The 15,306-nt window shown below is 42.7% G+C and overlaps 2 protein-coding genes across 2 annotated transcripts in view; one reads left to right on the forward strand and one right to left on the reverse strand.

Moving 5' to 3' along the window:
• LOC130690820 (scavenger receptor class B member 1-like) overlaps positions 1–15,306 on the forward strand; it is a 96,086-nt gene that overhangs the window by 43,492 nt on the left and 37,288 nt on the right. The gene's annotated exons all lie outside the window — the stretch shown is intronic.
• LOC130690829 (guanine nucleotide-binding protein G(o) subunit alpha) lies at positions 378–12,024 on the reverse strand. Its single transcript, XM_057513696.2, has 8 exons — positions 10,815–12,024; positions 8,307–8,349; positions 7,509–7,650; positions 2,138–2,298; positions 1,806–1,934; positions 1,577–1,706; positions 1,361–1,514; positions 378–1,293 (listed from the first exon to the last, which is right to left on the reverse strand). Exons 1-8 carry the CDS (start codon positions 10,930–10,932, stop codon positions 1,106–1,108), a joined length of 1,065 nt encoding a protein of 354 aa, XP_057369679.1. The 5' UTR covers positions 10,933–12,024; the 3' UTR covers positions 378–1,105.

A 15,306-nucleotide genomic window follows, 5' to 3' on the forward strand; every position in this document is an offset into this window, starting at 1 on the left:
GTACCAATTAGAAGAAATGGTGTCGAATGGCCTGTTAGCTACCCCACCCGCCCTGTAGGAAGAAACAATAAATGGTAACCCACAATTTGATTGGTTTACGCCGACCATTTATGTATTATTTTTTTTTTTTTTACATCAATGACTACAAATGCTCGAAATTCAGGGTTGCTCTTTTCTCTGTCTTTTGTGTGACTAGCCTTTATTTTGACGTTTAAACTATATCTGAAGATTTCAAAAGGGCTTCGAGTTGGTTCGTTCAATCTCTGGCTCTTCTTTTCAGTCACGCCGTGTGCGTTTAAAAGAAACCAAAAAAAAACAAATATTAAAACAAAAAAAGGAAGAAAGCGTGCGCAGACAAAAAAGAAAAGAAAAAGAGCTTCTTAAAATTCAAAAGATTGGAATGTCATCTCCTGTGCACACGGCATGCACACCGCCTTCTTGGGATTGCTGGCCCTCAGCATTGTTGCAACTTTATTTTTTTTTTCGCTTTTATATTTATGGTAATATGAATCCCCCCTTGATTTTGTGCTCTCGGGATTGTACTGTCGTTCGTCCTCTCTCTTTTTTTTTCATTTGTTTTGGGTTTCCTTTTCGTATTAAACGGTGGAGGCGGTCAAGGTAGGAGGGCCATTGACTAGCGTTCACTTCATTTCGAGACAGAGAACAGGAGAAAAGAGGCTGATGGCTGCCGTGGGCAGACAACATCCGGTGGAAAGCAAAACAAGTGAAAAATAATAAGATTTGGAAAAAAAAATGAAAAGAAAACACAACAATATGCAAGGGAAGAAAAATTGACAGTCGGGGGATAAAAAGAGATACGGAGGATGAGCTGCTCTTCTTTTGTTGCGCTAAACATGATCCAAATAGTTGGGATTTTGTGTCTGTGATGACGTCATCAGTATGTGCGTGTGATATTTCTCTCTCTTTTTTTTTTCTCGGCCAATGGCGGGAGTAAAAGGACGTTTTGCCCAACTCCAGAAAACAAACCAACAAAAAACGAAACCATTAAATTAAACGAAGGAAAACAAAAATAAAAATTGGAGAATGAATTCGAAAGTTCAATATGTAAACGTGGTGGGGATCTGGCAGCAAAGGTGTGTGGCACTCAGTAGAGACCGCATCCTCGTAGGTTGTTGGCGATGATGACGTCGGTGACGGCGTCAAACACGAACTGGATGTTGGTCGTGTCCGTGGCGCACGTCATGTGGCAGTAGATCTCCTTGGTCGTTGATTTGTTCTTGGCCTCGAACTGAGCTTGAATGTAGGCCGCTGCTTCGCCGTACTCTTGTGCACCTTTCCAATAATTGTTCAATTGAATCGGATATCGTCCGAGAGGCGACGTTTGATGGTCTGCTAATACCTGTGTATTCTGGGAAGCAGATGGTGAGAGGAGATTTTTTGATTTTCTCTTCGAAGAGATCCTTTTTGTTGAGGAAGAGGATGATGGACGTGTCCGTGAACCACTTGTTGTTGCAAATCGAGTCGAAAAGTTTCAAACTCTCTTGCATTCGATTCTATGGAAATTGAAAAACAAATGTATGGTCGATATGTCACTGTCGAATATGCAATTATTTACGGTGGTCTCGTCTTCGTGGAGCACTTGATCGTACTCGGACATGGCCACGCAAAAGATGATGGCTGTGACATCTTCAAAGCAATGGATCCACTTCTTCCGCTCGGAGCGCTGACCTCCCACGTCGAACAGCCTGCGTATAGAAATCAATCGCACGAATGTTATGAATGACGAACGGTTTAAAAGAGGATCAATTGTTTTGTTATCTACGGCTGGCAAACGGAGCACTCACTTGAAATTGAGGTTCTTGAAAGAGAAGTGGACTTCGACGATGCCGGTGGTTTTGACTCGCGTCCGTAGAATATCCTGTTCGGTTGGTTGGTAATCTTTGGCTCCCAATCGGTCCAAATCGTCCAAGAAACTGTGCGTTACGGCAAAGGAAAAGAACGAAGAGCAATTTTAGTAAATAAAATAGAAACAGATCTATTCTTTAAGACAACATTCCCTTGGATTTCGGGCAATGTGTAGTATTTAATTTGCATGCAAATGTCCTCCCCCCCCCCTCCCATCTTCACCAAATCAACGGATTGCAATCGATTCCCATGTTTGCTTTTGTGTGCGTACTATTTAGCGGAATCGTTGAGCTGGTATTCATTGGATCGGCCGAAGCACTCTTGAACTCCGGAATCGATCCACAACCGTTTCATGGCGGCCAGCAACTCTTCGGAGAATGGCTCCGTGTCTTCCATGCGCGAAATGACGTCCATCACCATCTTGGCGTCGGGCTGTAGAGTTTTTGTATGTTCACAAAGAGAAAAAGACAATTCATTAAGCTCTTGTCTTTCATTCATTGCGGATCTTGTTGTTTAAATGCGAAGTTTGTACAAGATTTAAGTTTTAAATCTCCTCTTCTGAATATTTGCAATTTTTTTTTTAATGGCCATAAATCCCGTTGATCGATAAAAGAAAAGGGACACAACGAAGATGAAGAAAAGATAAACGGAGAGAGTCATCTAGCGTCGGGAATAGACGCGCGTGCGGGTGATGGTATCGCGACCGGCACAAGCGCACGACGACCACGGTCTATCGCTGTCGGGGGGCCAACGAGGATCAATAAATAAATAGCATTCAAGAGAGAGAGAGAGAGAGAGAGGGATTTTCAGAGGTTTTTTTTTTTCAAAGGATAAATAATACAAGGAGACGTCACCCCATATATTGATCGAACTATTAATATCGTTGGAGAGGGTTTTGGTCTGTAAGCAGTACACTTGTGTATTCTCTCTGTCTGTTGATGTTCTTTTCTGTTTGAACGTTTTCTTCCCTTTTTGTTTTGTGCTGCAAGTTTTTTCCCTTTGTTTTCTATTTTTGGGGTCAATCTCGACATCACATGCCTCTACCGAACATTTCCGAAACTCCTGCGACTGATTGCCTTTTGTACGCCCCACTCATTTTCGATTACACCGTTCACGAGAAATTTAGAAGGTAACAAAAAAAAGTTTGATCCATCCTTGAATTGGACGTAGGCTTGACAAAAAAAATAAAAAAGAAACAACTTTGGAAAATTCTATTATCGATTAAATGCGAGGCCGCGTAACCAGGGATTTCGTACATGATTATTGATTAATCGTTCGGTCAATAGAAAAAGAAAGGTTCCTGCGCTCTTCTAAAGAAAAATGTATAGATGAGCAAGACAAAAGTTGTTTGTAGCTCATTCGAAGAGGAAAGGAGAAAAAAAGGGCGATGTTAGCGTTGCTATAGAAGCGACAAGAGTCAGAGATAAGCTGCAAGAGTCGAGAAATCATATTGGAACGGAACTATCAATCCATTTTTGCGTGTGCGTGTCTCGGCTTGTTCCTTATTTTTTTTAAAATAATAAGAAACAAGAGGAAGCCTTTGCTCCTCCTTCCTGCACGTTATAATAGCTCTATTGCGCTTTCGTTTTATTATTATTATTTTTATTATTCTTCTTCTTCCTCGTCTGCTTGCCCTCCCTTCTCTCTCTCTCATCCAGTAAGATTGCCACCGAGACGCTCTCACGTCTTGACTGAAATCTCGAGCTGGCCATGTACACGGCACACACACATAGTGCCGATCAATACTTTGGTCTCCGCGCCTTTCAATTCTGTTCGTTGCTTTCTCTCTCTTTTTTTCTTTCATTCTTAAACACACAACAGAAAAGGAAGCCATCCAATGAGGAATCTTGGCCACTTTCAATTGTTCCCCATTTACGCGCTGTCGTTCTTAATGTACACGTAGACGCTATTGTGATGGGAACTACATCGTAGGCCTTTTCTAATCGATTTTTATACTCGCATCAGCGTTTAAACTTGATGACATTCATTTCCAGTAGATTGTTCTATTAAAATTGCGGTGTTTTGCCACTTCCTTTCATTCATCGGGGAACTAAACGAAATTTTGAAAATTATGTCGTGTACGTTTGCATGTAAAAAATCGGTGTGATTACTTGCCGCCGTCGTGATCAATTCTTTCAACAATAAAAAAAACAACAGAATTCGCACGAAAAGGCATCCGGCTTTCTCGTCGATTTGCCGATCACGTGTTGGGTATTTCTATAGGCACGGGCAAAATTTTTTGGCGCCTGAGGCGTCTTTAATCTCATGACATTTTCACGAGACAGGTCTTTAACCCATTCTGCTCGCAAAGTTACCTCATGCGTAGGTATCCCTTTTAAACCGGAATTGCCCCTAGGTCCACACTGACACGTCATGTTCCCCGACTGAAAACAAAAACAAATTGAAGTGCATCCCCCCCCCCCTTCGTGCGTCCATAGTGTCTATACCATGGAACTTCAAACACAATCTTTCCCCGTGAAGGGCCATCAAAAATCAAAAATAAAATAAAATGGCAGGGGCCAGAGGCACTGCGTTTCATAGAAACGGTACCAGAGGGCATGTATAACACACAGCAATCCCATCCATCAAAAAGTTTCGTTACTCTCCGATCCTCAAACTTTTTATTTATTTTTTTTTTTTTTTCGGGAAGTTCAGAAGAAGAGCCATTTCGAATGGTGGACGTTCGTGACGTAATATTCTCAACAATTCCATTTTGCGTGAAAAGCCAAAACCTTATGTAGTATTGATGTAGGCTAAAAGACACTCCCTTCTTTTATATAGCCTCAAATTAAATGTAAATAAAAACAAAGGAGGGGACTTTCATCTTCATATATAAAAATAAAACGAAAGAAATCGAGTGCGACACGCTAACCCTACCGGGCAGTTATCTGTTCCAAATGCATTTACGTTGATTTAAAGACAAACAAATACCGGCAGTTGCTTTGCTTATTTTGTATATCAACGGACTCGATGAACGTTTGACATTATCCGAAGGAATTTCACACGAAAACAAAATGACACAAGGGCGAACGCTCGTTGATTGTTGTTCCTTGACTATCCCGTCAGTCGCGGCCCCCTGACTTCCTATTTATAGCCGATTATAAAACGTTAAAATTTGCGGTGCCAGGAAACTAATTTCAGATTGTTGCGTCTATACTATCGCTATACGCTATACGGGGCTTTTCCTTCTTCTTTTAACCCAACCTGAACTGGAACTGAGACAGGGGAATCGTATTCTTATTGTGGTTTTTTTTATTTCTTTCCGGTTGGCCGCTCGCATGGGGTTTTTAGAGAAAGCGGCGGACGGATTGAGAAGGTCACGCGGAGATGACGTCGTATTTCATTTGACCTAAACCCAGCGCTGTCTTTGTTGTTGATAACACGCGTTTATCGTTCATTACGGCCGCAGCTTCGGAGGGGGAAAAAAATCCGAATGGAAACGTTTGAACATTTTCATAGGTTAAGCTTCACGCTTGACGTACTGCATGTTGTAGACGGGTTGCTGATAACGTGTAACTGTGAGAAGGAGGGCCAAAGACCAGCTGACGATTTTAAAACGGACGGAAGAAGAATTAAATTTAAAAAAAAAAAAAATAATGTTTTGAAAAGAAAAACTGGAATGGAGCTGTGATCCATTGTTTCCGGAATTTCATGTTGGAAAAATTTGAAAGAGGCGGAATAATATCGAAAGAAAAAAGAAGAAGAATTTTGCTTTAGAAAGCCAGAAAGAAAAGAACGGAAGAAGAATGTTTGACTTGTTGCCAGTTCTGTGCAACAAAAGCGCGCAAACCTCAAACAAAACTAACGTACTTGTCAGCCACACCAAACAACAAAAGAAATAATTCAAAAAAAAAAGGAAATGAAATTTTAAAGAAATATACGAAAAAATGACACGATAGCATTCAGACGTCTTCATTGTTCTTTCGTTTTTATCCATCGCGAATTGTTGGATGTTTTCGTCGCGTATATTTTTATTCGTGTGCGCCATTGCTTCCAACACGCGCTATGTCTTTATTTAATTTACTTGCAAATCGATTCTCATTTGTCGTTTTTTTTTTTTTTTTGAATATAGTACCGCCATAAATTCTAATCCGTAAACAATTTTTCATCCCGTAACTTTCATCATTTTTTGGTAGAGACGTCTATTGTACCAGTCCGGAGTAGAAGGAAATAAAGGAATAAGGAAATAAGGAAGTATCTACGGAAATGTGTCGGAAGATAACGGCAAAAGCAGAAGCGAAACAAGGGGGCACAAGATAAATGCGAGAGGAAGGAAGCCGAGCGCAACTGCTGACATCTGACAGCACCAAAGGTAATAATAATAATAAATAGGCTCTCGTCTAATTTGGAAGAGATGCGGATTTACTTGCCCGCAATTCCCTCCTCCCTTCTTTTTTTTCTGACAAACATTGCGCTGCAGAAGAGCTACCCATCCACATCTCCCCCACCAACAACAACAACAAAAAGAAGAGATCAAGAAGAAGAAGAAGAAGAAGAAAAAAAGGAGAGCTTCTTCAGTCTGCGTGCGTGCCGGGTGTTTTAGATGAAATGAGAGTTTAGGGAGGTTGTATAACTCATCCGCGATATAGGAGAAACGTCGCTGGCGTCGCACCCCACCCAACTGCACAAGTAAGCTTCGCGTTGTATATAGAGCCCGGTGGGTGGCACACCAGAACGCGGAATAGACTATAATGTCAGGGAGGTGAGGGGGGGGGGGGACCCAAAGAGACGGGGGGGGGGGGGAAAGGAGGAACGCGTTCGACGCCACCGGACGTCGCCCGGGAGTCATATCGATCGATAGTTGTCGGAGCGAGTGAAGCGTCCCAACATAACACACACACACACAACGGAGACAGGGGTGGCTGAATACAACAGTACGGGTGGTAGGACAGCTGTAAAAAAATAAAAAAGCTCTGCCTATAAATTTGGCGAGACTGCGCGTTCCTCATCTCAGCGTTTCCGACTTTTCTTTTCGCAAAAACACCACCAGCTTATCCTTCATTTTTTAAACAGTCTTCACCGACCGGCGAATTGTTAAAAAACTGGATTTTAACCAGCTGTGGTTGGCAACATTGCGTAACGGAGCGCAGGGTCATGGCTGTGTCTGTATTTATTAGACCACAGAGATAACACTAGACACGACGCCATCGTTGCCCCTCCCTTTTTTTCCCTCCCTCCGGGCCATCTGCTTCCATCTTCCAGCGATATGATGAAAGGCAACTCATGTCGAACGCGGCGCCAACATCCGCAGCCCCCCCACTCACACCAATAACCTCTTTACAGCTCTCAATGCCGTCATCAAACATCGAACAAGTGATAAGACCTCAAAGGGAAGAAGCCATGCAAAAAAGTGGGTATAGCTATAAGGGGTCGGCCGACGAGGCGGTGAACGTTCCGCGAACGCACGGTGAAAGGTAGATATTGTAACCGATCATTATAGATGGCTAACAGACGGGGCATTGCCAACTGATTGTGTATGTTCTTCCTCTGCGCTGCGCAGAGAGATACGGATCTATCGGTGGTCATGGAGACCAGCGTTATTATATTTTGTTTCTCTGCCCCCTTTCGGTTGAGCAGATCATTATATTCGTATTTCTATTTCCTTTTTTATTTTTTATTTTTCATTGTTATGATTATTTTACCTCTCTCTCGTTGTTGACGAAGGAGATGCCTAGATTAGGCATAGCTCTTAGAATGGCCACAAGGGACTGGATGGTATTGCTGTAGACCACCGGCCGGTATTGTTTGAAATCGTCCGACGTGAAACCGCTCTCGTGAATAATTCTGTCAAAGGCGTAAAAATTAGAAAAACAATTAACATTTTTGTTGAACGTCGCATGGATTCATGTTTTTCTTCTTGAAATTAGTCAATCCACAGTTTGTTTCATTCACCTTCCACTGTTTAGCTTTTACCCAGGTGTACGTTTTCATGGATGCTCGAAGGTAACGCGCTAACCAACCAGACAACGTGAGGAATAAACAACTTTTGTTTCAGTTGAAGGGCGTTGTACACAAAATATTTTATCACTCTCCCCGAATTTTTGGTCTGCGTTGCTCCAAACAACCTCAGACAACTGTAAAACTGCAGCGAACAATGTCTCCGAATTTCAAATTTTGAGAAATAAAAAATGAAATGCAGACTTTGAAAACAACGCATCTCTGGATCAATAGTTAAACTAACAGTACCTTACTTCCAACGCTTTTGATCAAATCCATTAAAATTAAGCTAGCTCAATCCCGATAAGGTCTGTCAACAATGCGCTAGATTTCATATTGAAATAAAAAATCGATGACATTTCCTTCGTTTGAATTGATCGTATACAAATTCAACGGATTTATGAGAGTTTGACATCGATCCATTGTGCCCATCAGGATCTAAACATACAGCGCTCAATCATTTACAAAAAAAAAAAAAAATACGAAAAGAGCCATCTACTTACTTCATCTGTTTGACGATGGTACTTTTACCCGATTCGCCAGCACCTGGAATGAGAAAGAAAAAGAGAGATATACATTAGGATCGGGTGACATTTTCTCTCCGTTTTCACATTTTCCGTTTTTAACGGTTCAATGTGTTTATAGATGACGCACAATAACCGACAAATGGCCGTAGTTAAAAATCATTCCCTATTTCAAATTGTTTGCCTTTTAAAATTCAACTTCCCTTTCAAGATTGCCCCTGAAAAAAAAAATGTCGGCAATTATTAACGGACGAACTAATAACACAGCGCGTATCGCCTTACGTCATCCCGTCTTTTATAAATTTCGTTTTCTTCTACCATTCTTAATTTGCGTTGTGCTTCGTAAAAAAAATAACTCCACCCCAACGGCATGGACCACCACGCAAGTCTCAACGGCACTTCTTCTCTGTCCTTTGTAAACATCTTTCAAAACTTTCGAAACTCATTCATTTTTTTTTTGTTTTTTGTTTCCGTTCCATCTTCTTCGCAACTGTGGATAAAGAATGAAGCAGCACACAAACTGACTAAGATGAAGCATAAAAACGAGGTCGCCGACAGGAAAAAGGCGAGAAAAAAAAAAAGAATATTTCAGAAGCCAAACGAATGGTCGCTCTCGCATTTGATGAACGGGGAAAAATAACAAGTCTTTCTTTTTTTTAAATTTTAGTTTTAATTTCCTTCTGCTACGTCATCCGGTGACTATATCCATCGTGTTCCGAACACATTCCAAACTATATACAGCTCTATATACTTTTGCGTGTATACACACTTACGTGTCCACATCGGTTGGTAGTAAGCAACATGCCTAACCGTCTATGTAGAGTGCACAGTTTTTAATATAACGTGTATAGACGAACTATAATCGGATCGGTTCGTTTTGTATATACCAAACGCTTGGGCTGGCTGTTTTGCGCTTCTTCTTTATACTTTGTGCTCGGCTGGCTTTTTGCTCGCTAGCCGGCCGTTTCTAAAATTAGCTACCCCCCAGATGAAAAAATCGTTGTGTTGTTTGTCTTGCTTCTTCCCCTCTTCTTTCTAAAGCTTTTTTTTTTTTGGCTTTTGGCTTTTGGCTTTTTCGGCTGCTACTGTTGAAACACAACTCCCGTCTTCATCATGACTCGTTTTGCTATGTGCTGTATCTATCCAATGTGAAACTTGCTATAGTTACACATTGTTTTTGTTTTGTCTTTTTTTTTTTGTGTGTGTGTGTGTGTGTGTCTTTCCTTCTCTCTGAACGCACGTCTTTTGTTTTCAAGCCCCCAAAAGCCAACGCCCTATTGTTATGGCTCCTCCCTAGACCTATGCGACCCAGCCGAGCGTTCCGCGTTTAACCGACAAAACGACACGGAAGAAGTAACACTGTAAATGCTTGAAGAGATTTCAATTTCACAGCAAACATTATTTACGCAGTTGAATAATATGCACATTTACGGTATGTTATCCCCCCCCCCGCCTTTTTATATCTCTCCGGCAATGAAACAGAAAGGAAAACACATTCGAGGAGGGTTATAGACCTCCCTCCATGTCTTTTTTTTCTCTCGTTCTTCATCTCTGGTTTTACTTTATTTTATTTTTTTATTTGGTTTTCTCCCCTCTCTCTTCATTCGAAGTTCTCCAATGTCGTGACACAGCAGCTGCGCTTTGGGGTGAACATGTTGTCATAGCGCCGCTTGTGTAATAAAGCAGATCCCGGCACACGTAAGATGAAAATACAAAAATCAACCAGTACCGACAAATTCCCTAATTCTTTGTAACACTAAATCGATTTAAATAATAAAAATAAAAAAACTTGATTTTTTTACTATGCCATTCGAGCCTTCTTTTACTTGTCAAGTGGCGACACAGTTTCAAAGCGCCACATTGCACGTCGAGGAGACAAAAGGGCTGCATGTCATTTAATTAAACCAATCTAGCGACTATGGTCGCCATCGCCGGGCAGTTCCGTATAAGTTATTATTATTTTTTTTCCTTCTTTTTGAAGAGACAGATAAAAAAAATGGAGGAGAAAAAAACATTGCATCCAATGGCGGACGTCGGCTTTGAAACACGAACGGCGAAGCGTATATACATTGTACTAGCCTTGCGCAGTAGTATTGATCGCCGTGTGCGCGCGTCCCTCCCCTTTCCCTTCTCGTAACAAGCCACCAGCGCTGCCATCCTTTTTTTTTTGCTTCAACATCCTGTTATTACTTTATGATTTCAATCAAACCAATCTTCCCTTTTTGACACATAATTCCTATCCCTACTCGTTCGAAACAAAACCCAAATCAAGAAAAATGACAAAAAGAAATCGCTCCTTTCTTTTGCTAGCAGAATTGCCTGTACTTGTGTTCCACATTTTGTTTTCGTTATCAATTTTTATTCGAAAGAGTCACTCTGCGATTGCTGTCTAAGCTGTTTTGGATCCAACATAAGGATGGAGCGAAGAAATGATTAATTATTTTTGGGAAACAAAAATAATCATGACAAGGTTTCGTTATTGCTTACCGAGGAGCAGTAGTTTGATATCCTTGGCCGCTTGGATTCCATCTTCTTTGAGGTTCTTCTCGATGAGTTTCGAACGGGCAACGGCCGCCCTCTCCTCGGCCGACATGGCGCAACCCATTTTCGGTAAGCTCCAATCCTTCAGGCGAGACAATGTGGATGCTGCAATGGTTTTTTGTTGTGGAACGCAGTAGATGTTTTGGCGGCTGTTGTGGCCGGAAAAACCCCGTAAACAACAAATCAAAAGAGCAGAACAATTTCTTCTTCTTTTTGGCTACTTCGGATCGCCTCCTTTTTTTTTCTTCTCTCTCTCTCTCTCTGCAACAACGGCGACGAAGAGAAGGTCGACGATGACGTCGACAGCCGTGTCGACAGCTGACTTTGTGCTGTATATATATCACCGCTGGCGAGACTGGCCGACCGTCCTCGACATCCGCGCTCTGTTTCGCCACCAGCCGCGTTACGTTTAGACACTAAAAAAACCGGACGTGTAACCCACTCGCACAGATACACACACCACACACTCACAAACACTCCACTCGGTGAAATTCTCTTTCGATAGGAGGGCGAGGATGAAATGGGATTTTTTTTAATAGTAAAATAAAATAATAATAATAATAAAAAAAGGGGGGATGACTTTCAAATGTGTTTTGTTTGTCGTTTCAAAAGTGCGATGACACGCCCAACTTGAAGCGGCTCTCTTTTTCGTGACACAGTTTGGGCGAAACACTCAGAAGAGCGCGCAGGCCAACGACAGAGAGGCAGCAGACATAACTGGTGAATGAGGAAGAAAACGAGAGTAAAGAGGAGACGAACAGCAAATCAGTTGCCCTGCGCTGTCCGTGCCGTTCGCAACAATTACACGGAAGCAACAAACAAAACACACCCACTGGCGTAGATAATTGTTGTCGCACCAATGTCTGCTGTAACATTGGCCGAAATCACTCGCCAATCAGACGATCAATTTCAGTCCCCAACAGAAGCCAAAAAAAAAAATAAATCAAATAACTCGAACGAGAGCAAAAATCTTTTGCCGATTTTTGTTTTCCTTCGCTCTAATTGGATGATGGGTGTTAACAATGGCAGTTTGCTTCCGTGAATTTCTTTTCTTTTCTTTTTTTTTCTTTCTTTATCGGTGCGACCCGCTCTTTTAATGGATGTGTGTGCGCCCCCGAGTATTGAAAACTACTGGACGCAGCTGGTCTGTCCCTGCTCCGTGCCCTCACGTACCACACGAGAGTGAGGCAGACGTCGACGGTCGGGAGGGGTGAAGCGCCGCCGCATCCGCTCCATCTTTTTTTTTCTGTCTTTTTTCTGTGTGTGTGTTCCTAGTTGCTGCTGCTGGCGTCGAACCAAACCCCCCCCCCCTCTCTGCTTTTCGTGCCACCCTCTTCTCTGTTTGTTACCCTCCCACGTTAAGCTTTTCGGTTGCTGACTCCCCATCTAACCACCTCTTCACGTACCGAGAGCGATGTACAAACCCCCCTTTACTTACCCACCCAGAGGCCAGTCTCATCATCCGCCCCGGTTCTGTACATCGAAGCCGACGTCGCCAAGCCAACGCTGACGCGGCTGCGCTTAGCCAAAAAATCAATGATTTCCTCCGTCTATCGCCAACCCACCCCAGCCCACTTCTCCCCTCATTCTTCTCTCTACTTGTACATCGAATATACTCCTCCGTGCGGACTCCCCATCCATCTCAACTCCACCCTATAGTAGATGTAGAGAGAGAGAGAGAGTCCCTCCTTGTCTCTCGCATTCCCTCTCTTCTTTTTTTTCCTACTTTCTTTTTTCGGGTTTTTGGCTCTTATCCCCGTTTTCTCTTACACCCTGGCTTTCATCAAGATCCTGCCCGTGTACGTTCATCCTTCCACCTCCGCTTTTTCCTTCCCCGGCCCGTCAATAATGTCGCCTTATCCCGGCTGCCTTTGGCCAGTTCTTCGCTTCAATCGTCCTGAAGGCCTCCCACCATCCTACGGTGCTGGCCCCGCAAGATGGGGTTATTATACGCCTCGATCCTGATGAAAACGGTAAACGTTGCACGGCCATTCAATCCGTTCAGCTCGCTCTTGCTTTGCACGCCGACCGCCAGTCGTATAGAGATTCAGGCCGACGAGCGTATCAACAAATTCCCCGTGCTCCTATATACCGCCCTACATTTTTTTTCCGCCCGCTGTTCCAGCGGATCAATGATCTAACACTACCTTCCTGCCTCTATGTTGTTGGTAATTCCCGTCCGTTTATTCCCTACCGGGTTGCAAGTATTTTTTCTTTTTCATCTGGCGTGCAAGTGCTAGATGGAAATTCGAACTACATCCGCTAGCGTAATTTGCATAGGAACTGATGTTTGCGGCGTAGAGAAGTGTCAGATTAAATAAGATTTTCTGCATTTCTATGGGAAATGTATACAGGATGGGCTGAAAAAAAAATATATTTTCCGAATGTGACTGTGCCTCTTTTTATTTCGTTTCCACCATCAATCGGCTCGTGTGTGTTTGGATGAAACAATAGAAGGCAGAATGTCATTATCGTGCAACGTGAGGATGACTGCGTTTGTGTTGGCTGCAAGTTGCTAACGTACGATTCCTTTTTAATTTAGTTTTCATTCGTCATGTCTGGTTTTATCCGTTCATGTTCATATGCGACCACTGATTGGCAGTGGCGAATAAACGAGAGAGAAAATAACATTTATAGGAAACGTAATGGTTGGCGCAAGCGCAGTGCAAACTTTTTTATTCTCTAACGAATTTGAACTGAAATAACCAACCTTCTATTCGACATCAAATGTCGCTTGGCTGAATCCGACGACATTTTTTGTTCCGTCTCTTCGCCTGCCTGAAAAGGAGAAGTTCAAGGCAGTAGCGATAAATAAACGCGAACTCGTTACGACAACTTAGAACGAAGCGTTTTTCTTTCGCTTTCTTCGCACAGGTCTTTCTCTGGAGTGCGTGAAACTAATGTATGCTTAACAACAACTTACGATATTTACATGTAAAAGGAAATAAATAACGTGTGGGTTGGAGCGCCTTTTGCCCTTCATTTTCGTGCTGTCCAGAGCGGGGACTGTTATCGATTGGGCGCGCTAGACCATGCCGTATAGTTTCCTGGCTGTATGGTAGGGCTCTTGTTGCTGTTCATGTATCACTGCTGTTACTGTTGCCGGCCTCATTCAGTAAACTGCATGTTCTTTTTCTTTCTTTGATGGTCCTTGGTCCAGCACGCAGGGTCCCACCGCATCCAGTGCTTTTCTTTTTCTTCTTCATGGCCTTTCGAGTCGCCAGCATTACGTGATGTAGTGTGCCATTTTACGAGTGGCAAACTTGACCGAAGAAGCAATCAAAGGCGCAATTGGCTGGTTATACGGACTAAAGGAAAATAAACTAAGACCTATATTATCAGACGCTATGTGTACTTTCATCACACTATTCAAACTTTGGCGACGCCAACGGATTTAGCAGCGTTTTCCTCCCTATCGATTTCGGTATAGGGCGAAATGGAAACGGATAATGCAATTTAGAATATACTTGCGCAACCCAGTTTTGATAAAAGCTCAAGTTGTTGCGCCAACATCAAAAGCCAAAACTTCTTTTTGCGCCAACAAAAACAGCTCGCCCGTTATTTGCATTCGCCAACGTTCGTGTTGTGTTTGTTTTCCTCTTCGAATACCTTTATCATCAAGGATCACTATCGCCGGTCGCGTTCTTCTTTCAGTATCTCTCATACGTTTCTAAATACATCGAGGAAATTGGCTTTGGGACTGGGTCAAAAGTGCTGCAAGTCACACGCAGACGTAACGCCGTTGTCTGCTAGTGCAGCGGATAGCCAAAGAGCGGTACGACCTTCTGACACATTTGACGTAAACTGTTGAACAATATTCATTGGCTATGAATATTGATATTCCCTTAAAAATTCTATGATGCGCCTTTGCTATCAAGGTGACCTCGATTTCTAATTCTGATTCACTTCTGCACTAGTTGATTTGCGTTCGGAAATGTGAAGAATAAGTCTCTGGTATTTATCTATTTCTGTCTGATTTAATGATCGTTGTCTCTACTGCGTTGCTTGGAGAGATCAAGAGAAGTCGAAGAACAGAGAGATCGCTAAGGATATTTAGAAAAAAAAAAGTGGCAAGGAGCTAAGAAGTAATCAGTTTCCACGTAGAGGCCCCCCCCTCGTTCCCTAATGAGAGTGGATGTGAGCGTCAGTATAACGAACGGGGGACCCCGCCCGGTAACCAAAATACGCTGTGCGTGTCACTCTGTAACTAAAAATAAAAACCTTTCCGTCTTGCATTGACCGCACACCGACCACTTTCCCGATCATTTTCTCTCTAACCCGGTCCCTCTTATTCGGAAAGCAGCGAGTGCACGTCCTCTGTTATGTATGCTGCCTTCTTTTATTGACAACGCTAACATCGGTCAACTTACATCGTGCCTTGACAACAGCACACAAGACGAACCTGAAGCATCAGCTTGAATAAGAGGTCAATCAAGTG

This window comes from Daphnia carinata, chromosome 1, assembly GCF_022539665.2.
Source record: "Daphnia carinata strain CSIRO-1 chromosome 1, CSIRO_AGI_Dcar_HiC_V3, whole genome shotgun sequence".
Taxonomy (NCBI): Eukaryota; Metazoa; Arthropoda; class Branchiopoda; order Diplostraca; family Daphniidae; genus Daphnia; species Daphnia carinata.